General features: G+C 38.7%; 1 protein-coding gene across 4 annotated transcripts in view; it reads right to left on the bottom strand.

The window, feature by feature from the left end:
• Positions 1-24132, bottom strand: part of LOC115222166 (rho GTPase-activating protein 45) — a 181861-nt gene that overhangs the window by 56782 nt on the left and 100947 nt on the right. For 3 of the 4 annotated variants that reach the window (XM_029792311.2, XM_029792308.2, XM_029792310.2), the window contains 7 exons: positions 19270-19333; positions 18337-18474; positions 13639-13703; positions 12419-12463; positions 10431-10496; positions 9155-9235; positions 7518-7700 (listed from right to left, as the gene is read on the bottom strand). In XM_029792311.2, coding sequence (XP_029648171.1) covers positions 7518-7700; positions 9155-9235; positions 10431-10496; positions 12419-12463; positions 13639-13703; positions 18337-18474; positions 19270-19333 — 642 coding nt within the window. Of the gene's footprint in view, positions 1-7517; positions 7701-9154; positions 9236-10430; positions 10497-12418; positions 12464-13638; positions 13704-18336; positions 18475-19269; positions 19334-21980; positions 22011-24132 lie in introns of those variants that run through there. The other variant, XM_036511340.1, reaches the window with a different exon arrangement.

Raw genomic sequence — 24132 nt, 5'->3', positions numbered from 1 at the left:
CATTAGCCAATCCAATTAAATTGCCCAGCGTTTATTAGTTTGTGATGTAAGAATTTTCTCACAGAAAAATATGAAAGATTGGGAAAAAATAAATAAATAAATAAATAAATAAGGGAGATTTTTAAAAAAAAATTCTACATTTTCAGATCTGATTGATCAATTGAAAGTTTAAATTAGATTAATTAATGTTAGAATATTTAAAGCATGAAGCATAAAAGAAAAAAAATTGAATTAAAACATGTAGTGGGACAAACAAACAGGTTGAGTTAGTGTCCACATGTTTAATAATGCATGGAATAAATGTCTCAATTTGTAAAATGTTTAATTAGGTTTAATTTATTTAACTCAGGTTATGTCATGCTGATGGTTTCAAATAAGAATGAAATGGATCTATACTGGATTCCCAAAGACTAGAAATTACAAAGTCATCGTAAGAAGTAAGCAAAATAAATAAATTAAATAAAACTGCAAACTCCATATTTTATTCTTCCTTGTTCTTTGATTTTAAATTTCTAACTTATAATCCCACCAAATATTATGTAGACATGATTATCTCCCTTACACTAACTGGCCACTGGCCACCAAGTAACACCATGTGGTTAAACAGTCGGCTAAAAAAAATAAACATGTGGCATGCACAACACACAGATAAGTTAGTGCTGACATCTGTAAAGCACAGAGAATTAAAAACCCCAACTAATGTCTACATGTGATGTGCGAGACAGATAAGTTAGCGAAGACATGATGAATGAAGTGTTAAAAACATGGTATGAGGAATTGTTATGACAAAATATCTGAAGTATGGAGCATTAAAAGAGTTAACTAAAAATAACATGGTGGGTGAGAAGTAGACGGTTCAGTCAAAACAACTAAATATAAACATGTAGAACCATATGTCAGTATATATATATATATATATATATATCTATATATATATATATATATATATATTATATATATCTATATATATATATATATATATATATATATATCTATATATAAACGGCAGTTTGTCTGTGCGTGTTTCTGTGTGTCTGTTTGCTTGTACCCTCACCCTGACCACGGCTTTCAACCGATTCTGATGAAACTTGACACACACATAGCCCAATGTCATAATTCAAAACTAACGCAGCGAAAATTTTGAAAAGTTCCCCCAGTTCTGAAAAAATCGATAATTCGACATGGGGTCGAGAATCAGAAACACAAACCACAGACCGTCTAGGGGACGCAACTCCACCTTTTTTAACTAAAAAAAATTTACCATCATTTTTTTCCCATTTTTTTGCTATTTTTTGGCTATACTCTCTAAAAATGCTTTATAGTTATTTCCCTTACAAACCTGAGCAACGCCGGGCGATACTGCTAGTATATATATATATATATATATATATATAAAGTGTTGGTTACACTGAATATCATATCAACTGTTTTTGTATTCATATTACTGTCACACCCTCAATGAATTTAATATTCTGGCTTCAGCCTTTGACCCAAATGCAAGATGCATGTTTTTTGTGAATAATCAACAACCCTGGTTTCTGCTGCATCTGACGAGCTGTTTCATGCTTTTGTGGTTTTGGCATTATTTATTTTTTTTTAAGTGTTTTTATTTATACATTTTTGATCCTACCATTCCACATACATACATACATACATACATACATAGTATACATACACACATATACATACATACACACACACATATACATACATACATACACATACATACATACATACACACACACATACATACATACACACACACACATACATACACACACACATGCATACATACACACACACATGCATACATACACACACACATACATACACACACACATGCATACATACACACACATATACATACACACATACATACACACATACATACATACAAGCATCCATACATACATACACACATACATACATACACACATGCATACATGCATACATGCATACATACATGCATGCATACATACACTCATACACACATATATACATACATACATGCACACACACACATACATACACACACATACATACATACATACGTACACACAAATACATACATACACACAAATACATACATACACACATACACACACACAGAAACAAATGAGTGAGCATGTAGGGCGGGTTACTAAAGTCACTGCGCCATTTTATGCAAACGCTGTCGACATTGTAAACAAATATTCAAATGACGTCAAGCTCAGAATCAAACCTGACCACTGAAGCAACATTTGACTTCGCCACAAAATAATGTTACCTGTGATACGACTGTATTACCATACAGCTCATACCTGTACAAAGCCTTCACCTGTATATGCAGAGATTTGTCAGGTGAGATTGAGTTTCAAATATCTCAGATGACTTTCAAACCCAGAGCATGGTTTAGTGAATAAGTTACAAGGCTTTCTTCCTAACTTCATGGCTTTATGCTCAATCCCCCGGGGTGGTGCTTTTGGCAAGCGTCTTTTACTAAAGCCCCAGGCTAAATAAGGCCTTGTGGATTTGATAGACAGAAACTGAAAGAAGCTCTAGTATACTCTTTTTTTACTCTTTTATTTGTTTCAGTCATTTGACTGCGGCCATGCAGGAGCACCGCCTTTAATCGAGCAACTCGACCCCAGGACTTATTCTTTTGTAAGCCCAGTACTTTATTCTATCGGTCTCTTTTGCCGAACCGCTAAGTAACGGGGACATAAACACACCAGCATCGGTTGTCAAGCAATGCTAGGGGGACAAACACAGACACACAAACACACACACGCATATATATACATATATACGACGGGCTTCTTTCAGTTTCTGTCTTTCAAATCCACTCACAAGGCTTTGGTCGGCCTGAAGCTATAGTACAAGCCACTTGCCCAAGGTGCCACACAGTGGGACTGAACCCGGAACCATGTGGTTGGTAAACAAGCTACTTACCACACAGCCACTCCTGCGCCTATTATACATACATAAATATATGATGAGTGTGTATCCCATTACTTGAAAACTGGTGTTGGTTTATATTATTTACATTTGACGGATATTTGTCCTTATTTTGTTTGTTGTTAACACAATATTTCAGCTGATATACCCTCCAACCTTCATCAGGTGTCTTGGGGAAATTTCGAACCTGGGTTCTCATTTCTAAGGTATTTTTCAATATCATCATCATCATCATCATCATTATTATTCAGGTCACTGCTTGGAACTGAACTTGGAATCTTGGGGTTAGTAGCCTGCACTTTTAACCGCTACACCATATGCCTGTGAGCATATGGTGTAGCGGTTAAAAGTGCAGGCTACTAACCCCAAGATTCCAAGTTCAGTTCCAAGCAGTGACTTGCATAATAATGATGATGATGATGATAACATCAAAAAATACCTTAGGAATGAGAACCCAGGTTCGAAATTTCCCCAAGACACTTGATGAAGGCTGGAGGGTATATCAGCCGAAATGTTGTGTTAACAACAAACAAGATGAGAACAAATATATATTAATTGTAAATAATGTATATAATTCCTCATCTCTTAAATATAGAACTGGTGTTGGTTTGTTTATATCCCAGCAACTTAGAAGTTAAAAAAAAAAAGGGAAAAAAATCAGAATAAGGCATGGATTCTGCCAGGCCAGAGAAGGAACAAACCCTGCTAGGATAACAAGCCCTCACCAAGCAATAAAAAGATAAAAAACCTTTGTTGGTTAACCCAACAACTACTAATAGGATACAGGTTTTCATTTCAGACCAGATGTAAGGAAGATGTGTTGTTTGGTCATTACTGAATGATCCGATAATTACCAAAGGCATTCCATGGCATTTGCTTTTTTAGTCTATATAGAATTACATTATCCTATCTGTCCTTCCATTTTTCAGATGGTAAGATATGATAAAAGTGAGATTTGACTGCTATTACAAACATTGAACATTAGTCTGTGGGGAAGGACTTTTTTTAACAACAAGATGTTAAATGACTGTGAAGCATTTAACAACAGTGAGACATTAAGAACGACGGTGTGTTAATGATGGCAAAGCATTAATGACGGTGTGAGGTATTTAACGACAGTGAGATGTTAAATGACAGGGAGGCACGTGACGACAGTGAGGTGTTTGACAATAGTGAGGCATTAACAGCAGCAATGTATAAATGACGGCAGTATGTCAACGACAGTGAAGTGTTAATGACGGTGAAGTGTTTTCCAACAGAAAGTCATTAACAACGGAAGTGTGTTAAAGACAGCAGTACATCAATGACGGTAAGGCGTTAATGATGGTGAGGCGTTAATGATGGTGAGGCGTTAATGACGGTGAGGTGTTTATCAATAGGTGCTAACAACAGAGAGGTATTTAATAATGGTTCAGCTGGACACACAGACAAAAGTTTTGGTGAAGAGGCATCATCTGAATTGAATCAACCACCGTATATTACCGGTACTTATTTTGACTGAAGTTCTACCCTGATAAAAGATTGTCATAAAAGTTAGTAAGCTAAAGACCAGAAATATTTATTCTCTAAAAGACATCAGTTATTTCACAAATAAAGGTGAAAGAAGACAGGAGGGGAAGAAAGGGGTGAGCGAGAGAGAGAGAGAGAGAGAGAGAAGTGTGAATGAGGCAAAAATACAAATACATAAAAAAAGCTTGTTTGGTCTTCTGCTCCCCACAATTAAAGAATTAAGGATTAAGTTTGGTTAATAAGAAACCTGGGAGTAGATTATACAGAAATCTAAGTCACACACACACACACAAACATATAAAGCATTAAAAAAAAATAAAGTTGCAACAGAAAGAATTGTTTGAAACAGCTTAGTGAAATAAAATATATACACCCTCTATTGTTTAGAATATACGCATACACAGATGTGTAAAATGTATATATTTATTTACTTATTTTAACTTAAAAGAGAAAAAAAAAACTGTTTTCTCTTGTTTTTTTTCTTGTCTTTTACGGATTGCAGATGAATAGAAGAGTTGTGTTGTTGCAGAGGGTGAAGTTGAAAGAGGCAAAGATTAAAACTGTGGGGCCCAGGAGGGGAAAGGGAAAGTGGGTGGGAACTGACCAGATTAGAATTTAATCTCCATACTTTAAAAAAAAAAAAAAAAGAGCAAAATATCTGCATAAAAAGCATTCCTTGTTGTCGTGCCCTCACTCATCTATTTTCAACAACCTACATTGTACAAACGGTGGCTGCTGGTGGTGATGATGATGATGATGAGTATAAAATATCACTAAATAGACGAAAGCAACAATTTCCGCCTATAGCCAACAATACCATATTGTTGCTGTTTGCTTTTTTTTGTTAATTTTTTTTTGTTTTTTTTTTGTTATTTGTGTTGTTTTTTTGTTTTTTTTTTTTGGTTATTTGTGTTGTTTAATCTTGTCTCCAGCACCAGCAGTAAAAATACTCAAATGTGATTGGTCGGAAAAAATCAGAAACTGTGATGTGGTTGGGAGAGGAAGGAGGGGTGGGGTGGGGGTGTGTGTTGGGGTGGTGGAAACATTTCCAACCTACATTCCATCAGTGTCATATGTCATAATAAACCAAAAATAATTCACAACAACACGCAAGGATGTATCTCAGTTGACACACGATTCATAAAGAAAATATTTTTCAAAAAAAAATTAAATTTTTTTTTTTAATAATTATGTGAAAGCAAAAAAAAATAGATGCAGAATTTAAATGTTGAACAAACGCGAGGGACACAGACAAACAAGACAGACATTGAACGTGCCAATGGGATGTTGCTTCTGTGGAGTCACTCCACTAGCTAGACATAGCAACTGAAATCTTTGGAATCACGTTTTATGTTTAAAGCAGTAAAAAGATTCATTAGATAATGTAGTCCGTGGTACACTGTGACAGAATAAAAAAAAAAGAAAAAAAAGATGGGACAGTCACAGCTGAATCACCTTTGGTTTTGGACTATAGGTCTGCTGAAGAAGTATGACCCGGGGTTATATGACCTCATCACCACCACCACCACCACCACTATGGGACGTTTTGGCTCAGCTGTTGTGGTGCCGCCTATTTGGCACTCCTGATTCAGCTATTTAATTCACAGGCATTTTAATGCTTCACTCTCTCTCTCTCTCTCTCTCTCTCTCCTCTCTCTCTCTCTCTCTCTCTCTCTCTCTCTCTGTTTATGTGTGTGAATTAATTTTTCTTTATGTGTATCAGGAGAGAGAAAGTGTTTGTCAAACAGATTCAATTGGAACCTTTGTTATTCAGATTATTTTGTCAAATTCAATGCTTATTTATTCAAATTGTTTTAAATTTATCCTGCATTATATTATGGCTTCACAAATTCAATGTGGAGATTGTTTATTTTTAGAATGACATTTTAGCGTAGGTGTGAGATGTCAGGGCTGGCTGGTTTCAATGTAAAATAGGTAGAATATTTGGGATGAATATGACCAATTTAACCTTTCTGTTACCAACCCGGCTGAAACTAGCTCTGAGTCCAAATGTCTTGTTTTCATAAGTTTTGAATTGAAATCTTCCACCAAACCTTAGTCACAATTTATGTTCCCAACACTAGCTGAATGGTAACAAAGTTATTTTTATTAAATTCTTTGTTATATCTAAACTTAATAGAAAGAAATACAGAACATCTCAAAATAAATACGGTAATGAAAGGGTTAATATCACAACAAAATACTAGAGATAATTTATCACAAGATAATAGGGGCTAATTTATCAGTCAGTTTTTACATATAGACCCCTTTGATTCCTATTTTGCTCGGGTGGACCCTTATAGCCATTTGAGGTTTAAAAAATCTTCCATTAATTAAATATTATTAGGAATTATTTAACCCTTTCATTACCAAAACGGCTGAAACCGGTTCTGGCTCTGAGTACAAATGTCTTGTTTTCATAAGTTTTGAATTAAAATCTTCCTCCAAATCTTAGTCACAATTTATGTTCTTAACACTAGCTTAATGATAACTGAGTTATTTTACTAAATTCTTTGTTTATATTTAAAATTAATTGAAAGAAACACAGAGCATCACAACAGAAATACAGTAACGAAAGGGTTAAATGCTAAAGGGGTTAATAAATTGGACCATCTCACCCTCTCTCTCTCATTCTGTCTGTATGTATATATTTATGTGTGTATACACACATGCATGTGTGCAAAAATATACATGCAAGTGTGTGTGTGTTTGCTTCCAGTACCAAACTGTGGTCAGCAAAACGAGCTGAAACACCAGTGAGCCATGCCAAAAATTCAGCTTCAAAACAGCTGAGCCAAACTGTCTCATTCTGCACCACCACCACCACCGATACTACTATTACTACTACTACTATGACAACCAAAATGAACACCAACAACCAAATCTCCCTCAAATCACAGACAAAAGAAGGACATACTGAAGAAAGCAATTCAATATTAGGGTCTGAAAATAAAAACTCAGATAGGATGGTCATGAGCGGAGCGGAGCGGAACACGTGTGAAGAAGGATTCTGCTGAAGCAAGTCTAAAACATGGACAACAAACGAAAATGGTAAACAACGTAGCACTTACCCGATTCATGGTGTCTTCCACTATTTTCTTGCGCTTGTCCACTTTGGTGGAAATCGTGCTGCTGCTGCCTTGGATGTTCATCTCTGTCTCTGCCTTGTTTGCCATTTCCCGAGCCTTTTCGTTTTCTTGTTTGCTTTTGTAGAACAACGACTGAGCCTTGCGCAAGTTGGAGATGGATTCTTGCTGAAAGGGGAATAAACAGCAATAAACAGGCTTTCATCTTTTACTTGTTCCGGTCATTAGGCTGTGGCCAAGCTGGGGCACTGCCTTGAAGGGTTTACTCTTTTACCCTTTTACTTGTTTCAGTCATTTGATTGCGGCCATGCTGGAGCACCGCCTTTAGTCAAACAGATCGACCCCGGGACTTATTCTTTGGAAGCCTAGTACTTATTCTATCGGTCTCTTTTGCCAAACCGCTAAGTTACGGGATGTAAACACACCAGCATCGGTTGTCAAGCAATGTTGGGGAGACAAACACAGACACACAAACATATACACACACATACCTATATGGCTTCCTTCAGTTTCCGTCTACCAAATCCACTCACCAGGCTTTGGACGGCCTGAGGCTATAGCAGAAGACACTTGCCCAAGGTGCCACGCAGTGGGACTGAACCCAGAACCATGTGGTTGGTAGGCAAGTTACTTACCACACAGCCACTCCTTTAGTCAAACAAATTAACCCCAGAATTTTATTATTATTATTTGGTTCCTTTTTAATTGGTCACTTTTGCCGAACAAGCTACACAGACAAAAACCAACACTGACTGTCAAGTTGTGATACGATGGGGAGTGGGGTGGGGTGGGGTGAGGGGCACGAGGGCGATGACAAACGCAAACACACAATGGGCTTCCACAAAGTTTCTACTGACCAAGTTCACTCGCAAGGGGTTGGGGTCAGCCAAGGACAATAGTAGAAGACACTGGCTGAAAAGCAGTACGGTGGGATTGAACCCAGAATCATGTGGGTGCAAAGTAAGCACTTTAACTAGACACCCATGCCCACACCTATTACACACCCATTTCTAATAGGCTTCTACACCATTCCTGTTTACCAAATTTCATTCACATGGGTTTGTTTTCACTTTTTTGACTTGATACCACGAGAGAAGACCTTTTACACAAGGTACCACTCAAAGGGCTTGAACACACAACCACCTGATTGTCAAGTAGATTTCATACCCATACAGCCATGTCTGTGCCCATATCTTTTATTTTTCACTTGTTTCAGGCATTGAACTGCGACCATGCTGGGGCACTGCCTTGAAGGGTTTTAATTGAAGAAATCAACCCCAAGACTAAAATCTTTTTAAAGCCTGCTCCTTATTCTATCAGTCCCTTTCACTGTACCGCAAAGTTACAGGGACACAAACAAACCAACAACGATTGTCAAGCAGTGGTGGAACACACACACACACACACACACACAGAGGCTTCTTTCAGTTTCTATCTACCAAATCCACCCACAAGGCTTTGGTTGGTCCAAGGCTATAGTAGATGTCACTTGCCCAAGGTGCATTGCAGTGGGATTGAACCCAAAGTCCATGAATTTGGGAAGTAAACTTCTTACCACACAGCCACGCCTGTTACCTTCAAACAGAATTCCAAAATACAAAAAACAATCAAGAAGAACTTACCATTTTCTTCACTTCTCGGTTCCAAGACTCTTTAATATTTTTCCTTATTTTATCATGTTCAGCTCGTCGTGTAGCAAGTGGCTAGAAATAGCAGCAACAGACAGACAATAAGAAGGACTTCACTGAACAGTCAAATTGTAACTTGTTCACAGATTTCTTGTTAAAGGAAAAAATTCAGAGCAATTTAGGTTTAAAGTTTTCTGATTAACAATTGTACCTAGAGAGAGAACATTTCCATTTATTACAATATTTACGCCATCTAGATGAAAAGAATCTTGGGAAGAGCATAACAGTAGGTGGTCCTCAGAGGAGAAACCCCCTTTAGTCAACTGTTTTGGCCCTTAACTCCTGACACTCTAGTGGGGGAGGGCCACATCTGAGTCATGACTCCTGGGTGTCCACCTGCTGTCCGTTTTAGTATGCCTTAAGTAGGAATGGTTTCTCTGGTTTCAAGCACTGCCAGATTGGTGTAGTCATGTAGGCCTGCGCCTCTAGAGCCAGCAATCCAGGTTCAAATCCTACTGGGACCGCGAGAAAAAAGAACCCTCACACTTGGGCTGTCTGAGCACTCGCTAGTGTACCCAGCTGGAAACGGGTACTTAGCTCTTCTCAGGGTAGCAGCATACTCCCAACCACATGGTTTCAGGTTCAGTCCCACTGCGTGACATTTTGGGCAAGCATTTTCCAATATAGCCCCAGGCTAACCAAAGTCTTTGGTTTCACATTTCTCAGGAACCTCTAAACAATAGCTCAATTTAAAAGAAACAGCTGACTCTCCTTCAAGTGAACTTTCATAGAAACCTTTACACAGTAGCTCAAGTTGCAAGAAATAGTAGCCAAATCTTCATCAGACTCTTTTAGTTTTGCAATTTCTTGGTTTTACTATTCTTAAAAACCTTTACATAACTGGAACTACAAAAAATAGTAGCCACATATTCCTCAAATAATCCCCTTTGGTTTCACATTTTTTTTTTACAATTCTTAGGAACCTTTATACAATAGCTCAGACTACAAGAAATAGTAGCCAAATCTCCCGCCAGTGAATGCTTTTGGTCTAACTTTTCTTTTAAACACAATCTTGTTTTCTGCCAACTAACAACCTTATAATTTATGAAGAGAACAAAATAATTATTAATTATACAAATAACGATTTTATTGATTCAAAATTTCAAACTGAAAGAAAGAAAAATATGAACTTAATCACAATTATTTCTTGCAGAATAAGCAAAGTTCTACAAATATGGTAAATGATAAACTAATTCCAAAACTGACTAACCCGAATGAACTTGTCTGTCTGTAATTGTGTTTGAGTTTTCTGGCAAGAAGCGGCATAATCCATGTCCTTGAGAAACAAAGAAGAAATGGAATATTTTTAATGAAACAATGTCAGTTGAGATATTGGGATTGAAGTTAGGGAAACTGTTAGATGATAGTAGGTTACATAAAGCAGCACGACGAGGGTCCCATCTGATACGATCAACGGAACAGCTTGCTTGTGAAATTAACATGCAAGTGGCTGAGCACTCCACAGACACGTGTACCCTTAACGTAGTTCTCAGGGAGTTTCAGTGTGACACAGAGTGTGACAAGACAGGCTTTTTGAAATACAGGTACAATTCATTTTTGCCAGCTGAATGGACTGGAGCAACGTGAAGTAAAATGTCTTGCTCAAGGACACGATGCATCATTGGGAATTGAACTCATGACCTTACGATCTTGAGCTGAATGCCCTAACCACTAAGCCACTTAAGTTACCTATATGACACAGTAATAGTGAAATGTTTGTATAGTGTGTGTGTGCGTGTGTGTATCCATACCTGTGCCTATATATATATACGTACATGGTTGATGCCAGGTCCACCTGACTAGCTCCTGTGCCAGTGGCACGTAAAAAGCACCGTTTGAACGTGGCCAATGCCAGTACTCCCTGACTAGTTCCCATGCTGCTGGCACGTAAAAAGCACTATCCAAACATAATCAATGCCAGGCCCACATGACTGACTCCTGTGCCGGTGGCATGTAAAAAGCACCCATCCACTCTCAGAGTGATTGGCGTGAGGAAGGGCATCCAGCTATAGAAACCTTGCCAAATCAGACTGGACTGGACCCTGGTGCAGCTGCTGGCTTTCTAGACCTTAGCCAAACCGTCCAACTCATGCCAGCATGGAAAACGGATGTTAAACGATGATGATATATATATGTACATAGTCCCAGCCATGCCAGCATGAAGGAAGGCGGACGTTAAATGATGATATATATATATATGTTTGTGTGTGTGTATATAATATATATATATATATATATATATATATATAGTGGAGGCACAAGGCCTAGTGGTTAGAGCAGCGAACTCGCAGTCGAGGGATCGCGAATTCAAATCTCAGACTGGGCGATGTGTGTGTTTATGAGTGAAACACCTTAAGCTCCACGCGGCTCCGGCAGAAGGTAATGGCGAACTTCTGGTGACTCTTTCGCCACAACTTTCTCTCACTCTTTCCTCCTGCATCTTGCAGCTCACCTGTGATGGACTGACGTCCCGTCCAGGTGGGGAACCTATACAACAAGGAAACTGGGAAACCGGCCCTTATGAGCCAGGCATGGCTCAAGAAGTAACAAACTATATATATATATACACACACACACAGACAATGGGCTTCTTTCAGTTTCCATCTACCAAATTCACTCACATGGCTTTAGTCAGCCCAAGGCTATAGTAAAAGACACTTGCCAAAAGTGACACACAGTGGGACTGAACCCGGAACCATGTGGTTGGGAAGCTAACATCTTACCACACAGCCACGCCTGTATGCAATGAGTATTGCAGATGACGACATTTCACATTTCAAACATTCAAAACAACTGCAGAACTTGAGAAATTTTACTGAAGTCTCTATTTTCTTTTATTCTTCTAAATATATGTGTGTGTGTGTGTGTGTGTGTGTGTGTGTGTGTAGTGAGTGTACATGTTACAATGACAGTGTAATATCTATTGTGTATATTTATAGCTGTCACAATAATGAATACTGCAGTGAACTGTGATAAATATTCACACTCCTGTATGTATACAAGGGCTTGTGTGCACATTATTAACACAGTGACTCACAGACGCATGAACCCATGCAGTCAGTCAGACCCATGCACATTCACACGCCCAGATGCACATAGATTTGTGCGCTACCACAGATGCATGCAGTTAGTCCGTTACGCACAGAATCAATCACATACACACACACACACACTGTATTTAAGTTATGTTGTACTCACCATATTAAAGAGAAGGCAATACACTGATTGTAAAGGTAGGAGTGCCTGTGAAATAAGAAAATGTATGCTTAAGATACAAGGCCCATGGAGAGATATATACATACATACACACACACATACATTTCAACATGTAGAACCTATTAAGTCTGACACATTTTCTCTATCTCTCTCTCGCCATTTTTTAACCTCTCATCCCTTTCAGACAAAGAGCACAGGCTCGAAATGTCAAAGACTCTTCCAGTTTTCTCAAGCATTAAACTAATACACCTGCCTGTTGTATTCTCATTTGTGTCTCTATCTTTTGTTTTCCATGCATTTTAACCATATATATACATAAACTAATAAAAAAAATGTACAGTGAATTTGTAATGAAGAGTGAAAAACCCAATGTTTCAGATACACGTCCTTCTGCAGGGAAAAAAGTTGAAAGGAGAGAAATGAATGAGAGACAACAGAGTGTGTGTGTGTTTTTAACTTAGAGAATGTGAAATTCTGCTGTCTCTCCTTAAATTCCTCCCCTTTCAACTTTTCCTCAAAAGAAGGACTGTGTCGGAAAAGCTGAATTTTCGACTCAGTTGTATTACAACATATTTGTATATAAGGATGTACATATATAGTTACATATATGAAAGGATGGTGTACTATTGATCATGTAACTAACATGAACTATGACACAGCTGTCGACTAATGGAATGAACATACACCTCTTCTCTCACTTCACTTTTATTATTTGATCAATTTTTATGTATACATGCATAGATATATATACATATATATATATACACACACACACACATGTGGAGGCGCAATGGTCCAGTGGTTAGGGCAGTGGGCTCGCGGTCAGAGGATCACGGTTTCGATTCCCAGATCAGGCGTTGTGTGTGTTTATTCAGCGAAAACACCAAAAAGCTCCACGAGGCTCCAGCAGTGGGTGGTGGCAACCCCTGTTGTACTCTTTCGCCACAACTTTCTCTCACCCTCTCTTCCTGTTTCTTGAGTAATGCTGCGATGGACTGGTGTCCCGTCCAGCTGGGGGGAACAGATACGGCACAGAAACTGGGCCCATGAGCCTGGCTAGGCTTGAAAAGGGCGATGTTTATTGTTTTATATACACACACACTTTCTCTCTCTCTCTCTCTCTCTGTTTTAAGACAATCATAAAAAACAGTTTTTTCTCTTTACAGTCAACAGAATGGATGAAGCAAGAAACAGTAACTCACATCTTCAACAATTGTTGATTTGGTTGTCTGAGCGAGACGTATGAGATTCTTGGAGTAATCCGTTTCTGTGGAAATGGAAGAACACAAAGACATTTTATTTTAGGATTACTGCATGAAGAACAGAAGTTTCAAAAGATTCCAACATTTAGGGGTTTTCATAATTGAATAACCCTTTAGCCTTCAGACTACTCCGTCAAAATTAATGCTTATTTATTTATTTAATTTATTTATTCACATTGTTTGGAGTTAATCATGTATTATCTTGTAGCTTTGAGATTTAGATTAAAGGAGTGTATACTTTTTGTACGACATTGTAGGGTAAGTCTGAGAGGCTGAATCTGGTCATTTTGAACATAAAACAAATGGACTACTTTGGCTGGATGTGCCTGGTTTAAATGCAAAAGGGTTAACATCCATGGGTCAGATGGGATTAATTGGGATCAATTTTCTACAGATGGATGCCCTTCCTGTCACCAACCCATACCTGTTTCCAAGCAAGCTAACATTCCTCCATGTTTTTCATGGAGGACTAGAAAATGAACAAGACAAGCATGTGAACACACACACACAATAGGCTTCTTTCAGTTTCCACTCACAAGGCTTTCATCAGCCTAGGGCTGTAGTAAAAGACACTTGTCCAAGGTGGCACAGCATGAGACTGAACTGAAGACCACATGGTTGGGATGGCCATACTTGTGCCATATATTGAGGAAAAATATATACTGTTGTTGTTGAGCTCAGGTGAACCCTGATTGTGCAGATCTATGATCAAAAGCCTTCCAGTCATGGCCATCCCATCATTTTAAAAATGCAATGCCCTTCCCTCTTTCAATGCAGTTGGGTGTGATTTGAAGGAATTTGACAGCTATTTCTTGCAATTCTGGAGACCATGTAGAAGGTCCCTGCTATTGATAGCTACAGTTTCTGTTTGCCCACCGGCCCGCCCATCCGTCCATCCATCCATCCAGTACTGGGACCCATCTGGAAGAGTAGCAATGATCCATCTAACCCATACCAGCATAGAAAGCAGATGTTAAAAAAACAACAATGACAAATGTACGAGTGTACAGTGTGTGTGAGAGAGAGGGAGGGACGGAGGGAGGGAGAGATCTTCCAGCCAGTTCATCTTGCTGTAAAGAGTCAACCTTTAAACACAACACTGAAATCCTAGTTGTTCTTCCCTTCTTTAATATCCATACCTGCATATACATTACATACAATCTAGCTGTACACCATCTCCCACCACACACACATATATATACATACATATACACATATATACATACCTACACACACATATATATATCAGACAATGCTTAGCGCTATTTCGTCGGTCTTTACATTCTGAGTTCAAAATCCGCCTAGGTCGACTTTACCTTTCCTTTCGGGGTCGATAAATTAAGTACCAGTTGCATACTGGGGTCAATCTAATCGACTGCCCCCCCCCCTCACCCCCCCCCCCAAATTTGGGGCCTTGTGCCTAGAGTAGAAAAGACATAGTATACTTCAGATGGTATACCATCTGGTTACATACCACTTCCATCCAGGCCCACTACCACAGACACGATATGGCAAACCATTTAATTACACACAATCTGCATCCAGACACGGCAGACCCCCAGCATCCATTCGAAGTCCCTCTTCGTACACTCCCAAGTTCCCCCTCCCCGCCACTCTTGTACTGACCATATTTTTTTACCTTACCCAATCCTTCCTCCCCAGAATGTCCAACAAAAAAAAAACACACACACACAAACAAAAGCTGCCTCTTATTCCTCTCGTTAAGTCATTAAATACAAAGAAAAGGTGAAAAGAAAAATCTTTGCCCCAGAAGTTTAGGTGTGTCTTCACCTTCCCACCCCTGCTCCACCCCGTTTGACGTCATGGATCGTTTTGGTGTCACCTTTAATGGGCAGTCTCTGAAAGACAGGGGCATGGCCCATTCTTCTTGCTTTACACCATGATAATAATAATAATAATAATAATAATAATAATAATAATAATAATAATAATAATAGTAATAATAATAATAATAATAATAATGATAATAATAATAATAATAATAAAACATTTTTAACTCAAAAGTTTTATTTTAGCCTTGAAAGTAAGAAGTACCACCCACGGCCGGAACTAAACTGAGTCATTTAACGAGCAAACATTTATTGAAAAGGTGCTCTATGTGGTGTCTTGATCTGCTAACAATAGCAGTCAAATCCTCCCCAAAACATGGCTGTCTACGAAAAAATTAAAAAGATAAAAAGTTATTTCTGTATTTAGGGTAATACTGTCCTGGATACATTATATCTACATTAAAGAGGAGATGGTCATGGCTAGATTGTCTTTGATCAGAGTTCAGCTTAATCTGGGCTGACCTGGAACCAAACAGTCATACACATTACCATTGGAATTTTTATTCGTAAAAATCTTAGCTGTTGTACACACACACACATTTATTCAAATACACACAGAGTCATTCTTTCAAATACACACACATTTATTCAAATACACACACACACACACACACACATTCAAATACACACACACATACACACATTTATTCAAACACACGCACACATTTATTCAAAACAAACACACACATTTAAATACACACACATTTAAATACACACACATTTATTCAAATACACACACACACATTTATTCAAATAGACACACACACACACACACTCATTCAAATACACACACACACATTCATTCAAATGCACACACATTCATTCAAACACAACACACACACACATTCAAATACACACGCACACATTTATTCAAATACACACACACACATTTATTCAAATACACACACACACATTTATTCAAATACACACACACACATTTATTCAAATACACACACACTTATTCATATACACACATTCATTCAAACACACACACACACACACACATTCAAATACACATGCACACATTTATTCAAATACACACACACATTCATTCAAATACACACGCACACATTTATTCAAATACACATACACACATTTATTCAATACACACACACACATTCATTCAAATACACACACACACACATTCATTCAAATACACACACACACACACACACACAGATTCATTCAAATACACATGCACACATTCATTCAAATACACACACACACATTCATTCAAATACACACACACAGAGACGTGCTCACAGACACACACGTGTGCATACACATGCCCTGCCAGCCAACACAAGTGGGACGCGTTTCGTGAATACACTTTCATACATGATTGGATCAAGAGACTCTTTCAAATGAAACACAATAACGCTCTGTGCTGAAGCAAGTTTTTTTACGGTTCTCAATAGCATTAACCATTCAACCACAAACCTACCTCGGAGCAAGGCAATAGTTCTTCCACGGGGCAGCTTAGTCATACACATATCTATAAAAACCTACAGGCTATGCACACTTATTTCTTTAGGAGGCACAGCCACACACACTTATAAATCTAACTGAACACTGCACACACAGGTTTAAAAAGAAATCCAAAACCTACATAGATATCTACTATTCACCCGGCCTGTTTGGATGATGTGGCTGTGATCGTTTCCGGTTAAGCATATGTGAATGAAAATTAAGTTCAGACCTGTACATGGATGCTAGACCTGGTAGAAATAGCAAGCAAATCTCCCTCAAAACACTCTACTGTCTTAATCCAACATTTCTGCCTATTATGTAGCTTGATTGAGAAACTGTAACTAAAGACTAAGATTATTAACCCCACAAAGAGGTGAAAGAAGAGAGTGAAAGTTTTGGCTGACTGTCATCCTGTACTCTCCTTGTTGCTAGCGAAATGGTATATGCCGGCTGTGTGAGCAACTGGTTGTTTTAATGGCGGAACAAACGGAAATTCCATTAGAAAAGGTTTTAATCGATTTTCTTGGTAAGAATGGGTGCTAGGAAAAAAATACAAACTGCATTCCAATCTATGCACCCATCTCCACATGTGTGCCATTTTTCACTTGAATCCACCCAGCCATTTGACTGTGAACCTCAAGACAAGAAAGAATTCAACTATTGCCCATGTCCAATTTATATTATAGATAAGTGTGATATTTTTAGGTTTTATAGCTATATGATCTACAGGCTACACACAATTATAACTAAATTTTTATCATCTGATACAAGATCGCCTCCTCCAATGCCCCATCATCATTATCGTTTAATGTCCGTTTTCCATGCTAGCATGGGTTGGACAGTTTGACTGAGGACTGGCGAGCCAGAAGGCTGCACCAGGCTCCAATCTGATCTGGCAGAGTTTCTATAGCTGGATGTCCTTCCTAATGCCAACCCCTCTGAGAGTGTAGTGGGTGCTTTTTATGTGCCACCGGCATGGGGCCAGTCAGGCAGTACTAGCAATGACCTTGCTTGAATCTTTTTACACATGCCACCGGCACAGGTACCAGTAAGGCGACACTGGTAAAGTTCACGCTCAAATGGTGCCCTTTTACGTGCCACCAGCACGGAAGCCAGTTAGCCACTCTGGCAATGATCACGCTCAGATGGTGCTCTTGGCACCCTACTAGCACGAGCACAAGTGCCAGTAAGGCGATGCTGGTAACGATCACACACTGCTTGTTAAAATGGCAAATAAAATTCTGAGAGGTTTTCTACTTCTTAATTCTACAGCCACACCTGTGAAGATAGAAAGAAAGAAAGAAAATAATATACTTACCCAGCTGTGCCTTCTTATCAATGTAATAAATTATGTCTTTGAGGTACTTTGACCAAACTTTGGCTCTCTGTAAAGCTACATCCATGCCACTGTCATGTTGCCGTAGAATTTCGTTCACCTCATCAGGTCCCATAACATCTATGATAGACAAAGAGAGAGAAGGTGTGTAGTAGTAGTAGTGGTAGTAGTAACAGTAGGGCTGGATTAGGTGGGAGCAAAAAGCAGCGAGGAAACCAGAAGGTGCGAAGTAATATGGATCATAAGAGAAAGAATACAGGAATAGCAAAGACTTATAAAGAGAGGTGGGGTACTTAAGAGCAGGTGGCATAAGGAGAAGAGGGGTGTGGTATTAGCAATAAATTCCAAAAAGACTATCAGGAAATGAGATATGGAGCAGAAATATGCAAATGAAATAAGGAAGAACACAAGAAATTAGAGAGAAGGATGCAGAAATTGATGATAATACAGAAAGAATTCCACCCGAAAAGTGACGTTCTTAGGATTTGTCTGTTCTTTGAGATTTTACTTTTGTTTGGTAAAGAACAGTGAAAGTAGGGTGAAGAGGGTCCCTCCCTCCTTCCTTCCTTCCTCGTGCGATTTGTTTGCCCCCTATCACCTCTCCCAACGTATCATTGCTTGTTATAAAATTTGATAAGCCGAGAGGTTCTTGTGCATTTCAGGGACTGGACATAGCATGAGGTATTATATGTCCTATCAATAACGATTACTTTTATTAACCTCCAAGGGCCCAAAGGTCTAGGGGACAGTAGAAGGGTAAAATACAAAAAAAAAAAAAGGGGGATGCAAGCGATTGAGTAAAATAAGGTGAAATCAACAAAAGCAACAGATAAATAATTACAAGCGAGGAAAAAGCCCCAAAAGAAGGTTTGAGCAGCAATAAAAAGGGACACAAAATGGTGAAGTGGGACTTACTTATTGTTTTGGTTTCATCCATTGGAGTGTGAACATTGACAGTACTGGCAATGACTTCGTAAGACTGCAATATAAATAAAAATAATAATAATAATAATAACAAAAAATAATAATAATAAAAATAATAATAATAATAATCCTTTCTACTAAAGGCACAAGGCCTGGAATTTTGGAGGGAGGGAACTCCTCGATTACATCAATCCTAGGGTTTTACTGGTACTTAATTTATCGACCCCGAAAGAAATGAAAAGCGAAGTCAATCTTGGCGGAATTTGAACTGAGAACGTAACGGCAGACAAAGTACCGCTAAGCATTTCGCCCAGTGTGTTAACTTTTCTATGCAATTAATATATGGTGTACAGCGTAAAAAAAAAAAGAAAAACTTATGGTGATATGTTTCTCTTGATACAAGGGGACTTTTAGGGCAAATCAAGGAACCCTGCCGTCTGAACACTAAGAGCAAGCGCCTCCAATTTGACTGTGGCCATGCTGGAGCACCAACTTTAGTCGAGCAAATCGATCCCAGAACTTATTCTTTGTAAGCCTAGTACTTATTCTATTGGTCTCTTTTGCCAAACTGCTAAGTTACGAGGACATAAACACACCACCATCGGTTGTCAAACGATGTTGGGGGGGACAAACACAGACACACAAACTTATACACACACATATATATGACGGGCTTCTTTCAGTTTCCGTCTACCAAATCAACTCACAAGGCTTTGGTCAGCCCGAGGCTATAGTATAAGACACACTTGCCCAAGGTGTCACACGGTGGGACTGAACCCAGAACCATGTGGTTGGTAAGCAAGCTACTTATCACACAGCCACTCCTACACCTAGATGTCCTTCCTAATGCCAAACTATTTACAGAGTGTACAGGGTGCTTGACTGAATGGGTGTAGAGGACTGAGGGGGGGGGCCTTGTGCCAGGTGTTGACGAGGTTAAAATATGACAGAGGGACAGAAAAGGATGCCTTGCTGTAAAGGGGACACATGGTTGTCCTAGCTGGAAAAAAAGAAAGATGGAGGGGATTTGTGTATCTACACACACCACACACACACACACACACCACACACAAGAACAAAAAGGTAAAAGAGATGAAGCTACATTCTACAATAGTCCTCAGTCCAGCATCTTTAACAATTGTGATGGAATGTATGTGGAAAGGGAATGAAAACAACATTAAAAAAAACCCAGTCAAGTTTAAAAAAAAAAGGGGAAAAAAAACTAACATGAAGACACAATACATATACAGGTGGGAGAGAGAGAGAGAGAGAAGGAATTAAAGACTACTCAGGTGTGTTTACAGGTAAAGAAAAGAGTAAACAAGCAGAGCAGATACTGTCATTCAAGTCATTAACTGTGTGTGTGTGTGTGCATGTGTATACATGTGTGTAAACATTTTGTGTGTGTGTGTATACATGTGAACAATTTGTGTGTGTGTATACATGTGTGAACATTTTGTGTGTGTGTGTGTGTGTGTATACATGTGTGTGAACATTGTGTGTGTGTGTGTTTATACATGTGTGTGAACATTTTGTGTGTGTGTGTATACATGTGTGTGTGTGTGTGTTTATACATGTGTGTGAACATTTTGTGTGTGTGTGTATACATGTGTGTGTGTGTGTGTGTACACATGTGTGTGAACATTTTGTGTGGGTGTGTGTACAGGTGTGTGAGTGGTGATAAGCCCCGTAGTACACGCCCATATCAACATTGAAATGAATGGTGCGGATGTGTGGGAAGAGGTTTGCATGGTTCCGGGTTCAATCCCATTGCGTGGCACCTTGGGTAAGCATCTTCTACCAATGCCTCAGGCCGACCAAAGCCTCGTCAGTGGATTTGGTAGATGGAAACTGAAGGAAGCCCATCGTGTGTGTGTGTGTTTACATTCCTGTGACCTAGTGGTTCAGCAAAAGAGACCGATAGAATAAGTACAAGGCTTAAAAAAAAAAGAATACTGGGGTGGATTCTTTTGACCAATAAACTCTTCAAAATGGTGCTCTAGCATGGCCACAGTCTACTGACAGAAACAAATGAAAGATCTGTACAATGTAGATTATATATTATTTTGTACTGTATGTATGGGTATATATCTATTAAAACATATATATGTGGGTGGGGGGTATATACAAATATTAGTTTCAAGTTTTGGCACAAGGCCAGCAATTTTGTGGGAGGGGAGTAAGTCGATTACATTGACCCTCATTGCTCAACTGACATTTTATTGACCCCAAAAGGATGAAAGTAAGGTTGACCTCGGCGGAATTTGAACTCAATATGTATATATAAATATTATGTGTGTATATGTACATATATTTATATATACACACATATATATATATGTGAGTGTATATGTTTATGTGTATGTATTTATGTATGAGAGTATATATATATATATGTATGTATATATATATTTGTGTATATGAGTGTACGTGTATATATGTATGTATATATATATATATATATATATATATATGTCTATGTGTGTACGTGTATGTATGTATATATATATATATATAATATTTATATACAAACATACACATGTCTAGTAAAAATAGAAACTTGATAATATTTTTATACAAATAAAAGATGTTCCAGCCCTATGATGAGTGTGTTTATGTGTGTGTGTGTAAGAGTGTATATACTTATGATTACATGTATGTCTATGTATGTGTTGTGTTTGTACAAAATATCCAATACATACAATTTGAGCGACCATGACAGCGGTAGACCAGGTGAGCAGCAGATGTCCAGGTGAACAAATGAGGAGGTGAGCCACCAGCAAAAGGTGTGACTCCTAATGATTCTAGATGGGTGCAGGCAGAGGCAAGATGTGATTGGTTTTCAAAGACAAGCACCCCACCTGAACTGCTCCCCTGCTTTCAACTTCCACCTTTATCATTATTACTATTTTTATCATCATTTCTTTTTTTTGTTCTTCTTCTCCTTATTGTTGTTGTTGTTGTTATTATTGTTGCTATTACTGATGTGGTGAGCAGGTAGGACCATGAGTACACAGGACAAAACCTTTAACAGCAACATTGTGTCTGTTTTTTACGTTCTAAGTTTGAATTCCACTGGGGTCAATATTGCTGTTCATCCATTCAGAGGTAAAAAAAATAAGGACCAGTCGGGTACTGCCGGTGATGTAATCAACAAGCCTGTTTCCCCATAAAATGTTAGGCCCTGTGTCTATGATAGAATTATTAAGGCACAGGAGTAGCTTGCTTACCAACCACATGGTTCTGGGTTCAGTCCCACTGCGTGGCACCTTGGGCAAGTGTCGTCTACTGTAGCCTTCGGCTGACCAAAGCCTTGTGAGTGGATTTGGCAGACGGAAACTGAAAGAAGCCTATCATATGTGTGTGTATATATATATATATATATTAGAAGAAATGAGGTACTCAGAAAATTGGATGGTTTATATTTACAGATATTTATTTGTATATTACATTTTTTATACATCATATAACTTAGATCATGTATTAGCGCTTTCTCCCATTCTAGTGGGGTTTTCAAATCAAACTAAGTTCCTGTGTGAGGAGTTTTGACCATTTTATAGTGGTATTGAGTTTGTAGTGGTGAGGAGGAATATATATATATATTATATATATATAGGGAGAGTTTACGAAAAAAAAACAAAAGACGAAGACAGGTGGTGTACAAAACAAACAGATGTATTAGTATAACGCTCAGGAATAGAAAAAGTCTTTTACGTTTCGAGCCTATGCTCTTCTACAGAAAGGGACACAGAAAAAACAAGGAGAGAAACAAGGTGAGAAACAAGGAGAGAACAAAATGTGTGTAGTGGCTAACGATCTATCATGTATATATATGTTTGTGTGTCTGTGTTTGTTCCCCCACCATTGCTTGACAACCAATGTTGGTGTGTTTACATCCCTGTTAGTTAGTGGTTGTTTATTATTGTTGTTTGAAAGGCTGTGAGCTGGCAGAACTGTTAGCACGTTGGGCAAAATATTTAGCAGCATTTTGTCTGTCTTTACGTTCTGAGTTCAAATTCCGCCAGGGTTGACTTTGTCTTTCATCCTTTCAGGGTTGATAAATTTAAGTACCAGTTGCATACTGGAGTCAATCTAATCAACTTAACCCTCCCCACAAATTTCAGGCCTTGTGCCTATAATAGAAAGGATTATTATTACTATTGTCGTTTGACCATCAGTATGTAGGACAGACAGGGATAGAAGAATGCAAACCACATTGATTGCAACAGATCAATACAAACAGGTGTGTATATACACACTCGTACGACTGTCACCATTGTCAATGCAAACAACAGTCAGGCTAAATATACACAAAGATTACACGCATATATATGAGACAACAACCAAACCATATATGTATGTATGTATGTGTGTGTGTATATATATCATCATCATTATCATTTAACGTCCGTTTTCCATGCTAGCATGGGTTGGAGGCTGCACCAGGCTCCAGTCTGATCTGGCAGTGTTTCTACAGTTGGATGCCCTTCCTAACGCCAACCACTCCGAGAGTGTAGTGGGTGCTTTCTCCGAGCCACCGGCACAGGGGCCAGAATAGACTGACAACAGCCACAATCAGATGGTGCTTTTTACATACCACCGGCATGGAAGTCAGTCAAGGCTGCGCTGGCATCGGCCACGATCAGATGGTGCTTTTTACGTGCCACCGGGATGGAAGCCAGTCAAGGCTGCGCTGGCATCGGCCACGATCAGATGGTGCTTTTTACGTGCCACCGGCATCAGCTACGATCAGATGGTGCTTTTTATGTGCCACTGGCATGGAAGCTACTCAAGGCTGCGCTGGCATCGGCCACGATCAGATGGTGCTTTTTATGTGCCACCGGCATGGAAGCC

Source organism: Octopus sinensis, linkage group LG19 (assembly GCF_006345805.1).
Source record: "Octopus sinensis linkage group LG19, ASM634580v1, whole genome shotgun sequence".
NCBI classification, from domain to species: domain Eukaryota; kingdom Metazoa; phylum Mollusca; class Cephalopoda; order Octopoda; family Octopodidae; genus Octopus; species Octopus sinensis.
The sequence above is the reverse complement of the archived record's forward strand: the minus strand, read 5'-3'. Positions and strand labels throughout refer to the sequence as shown.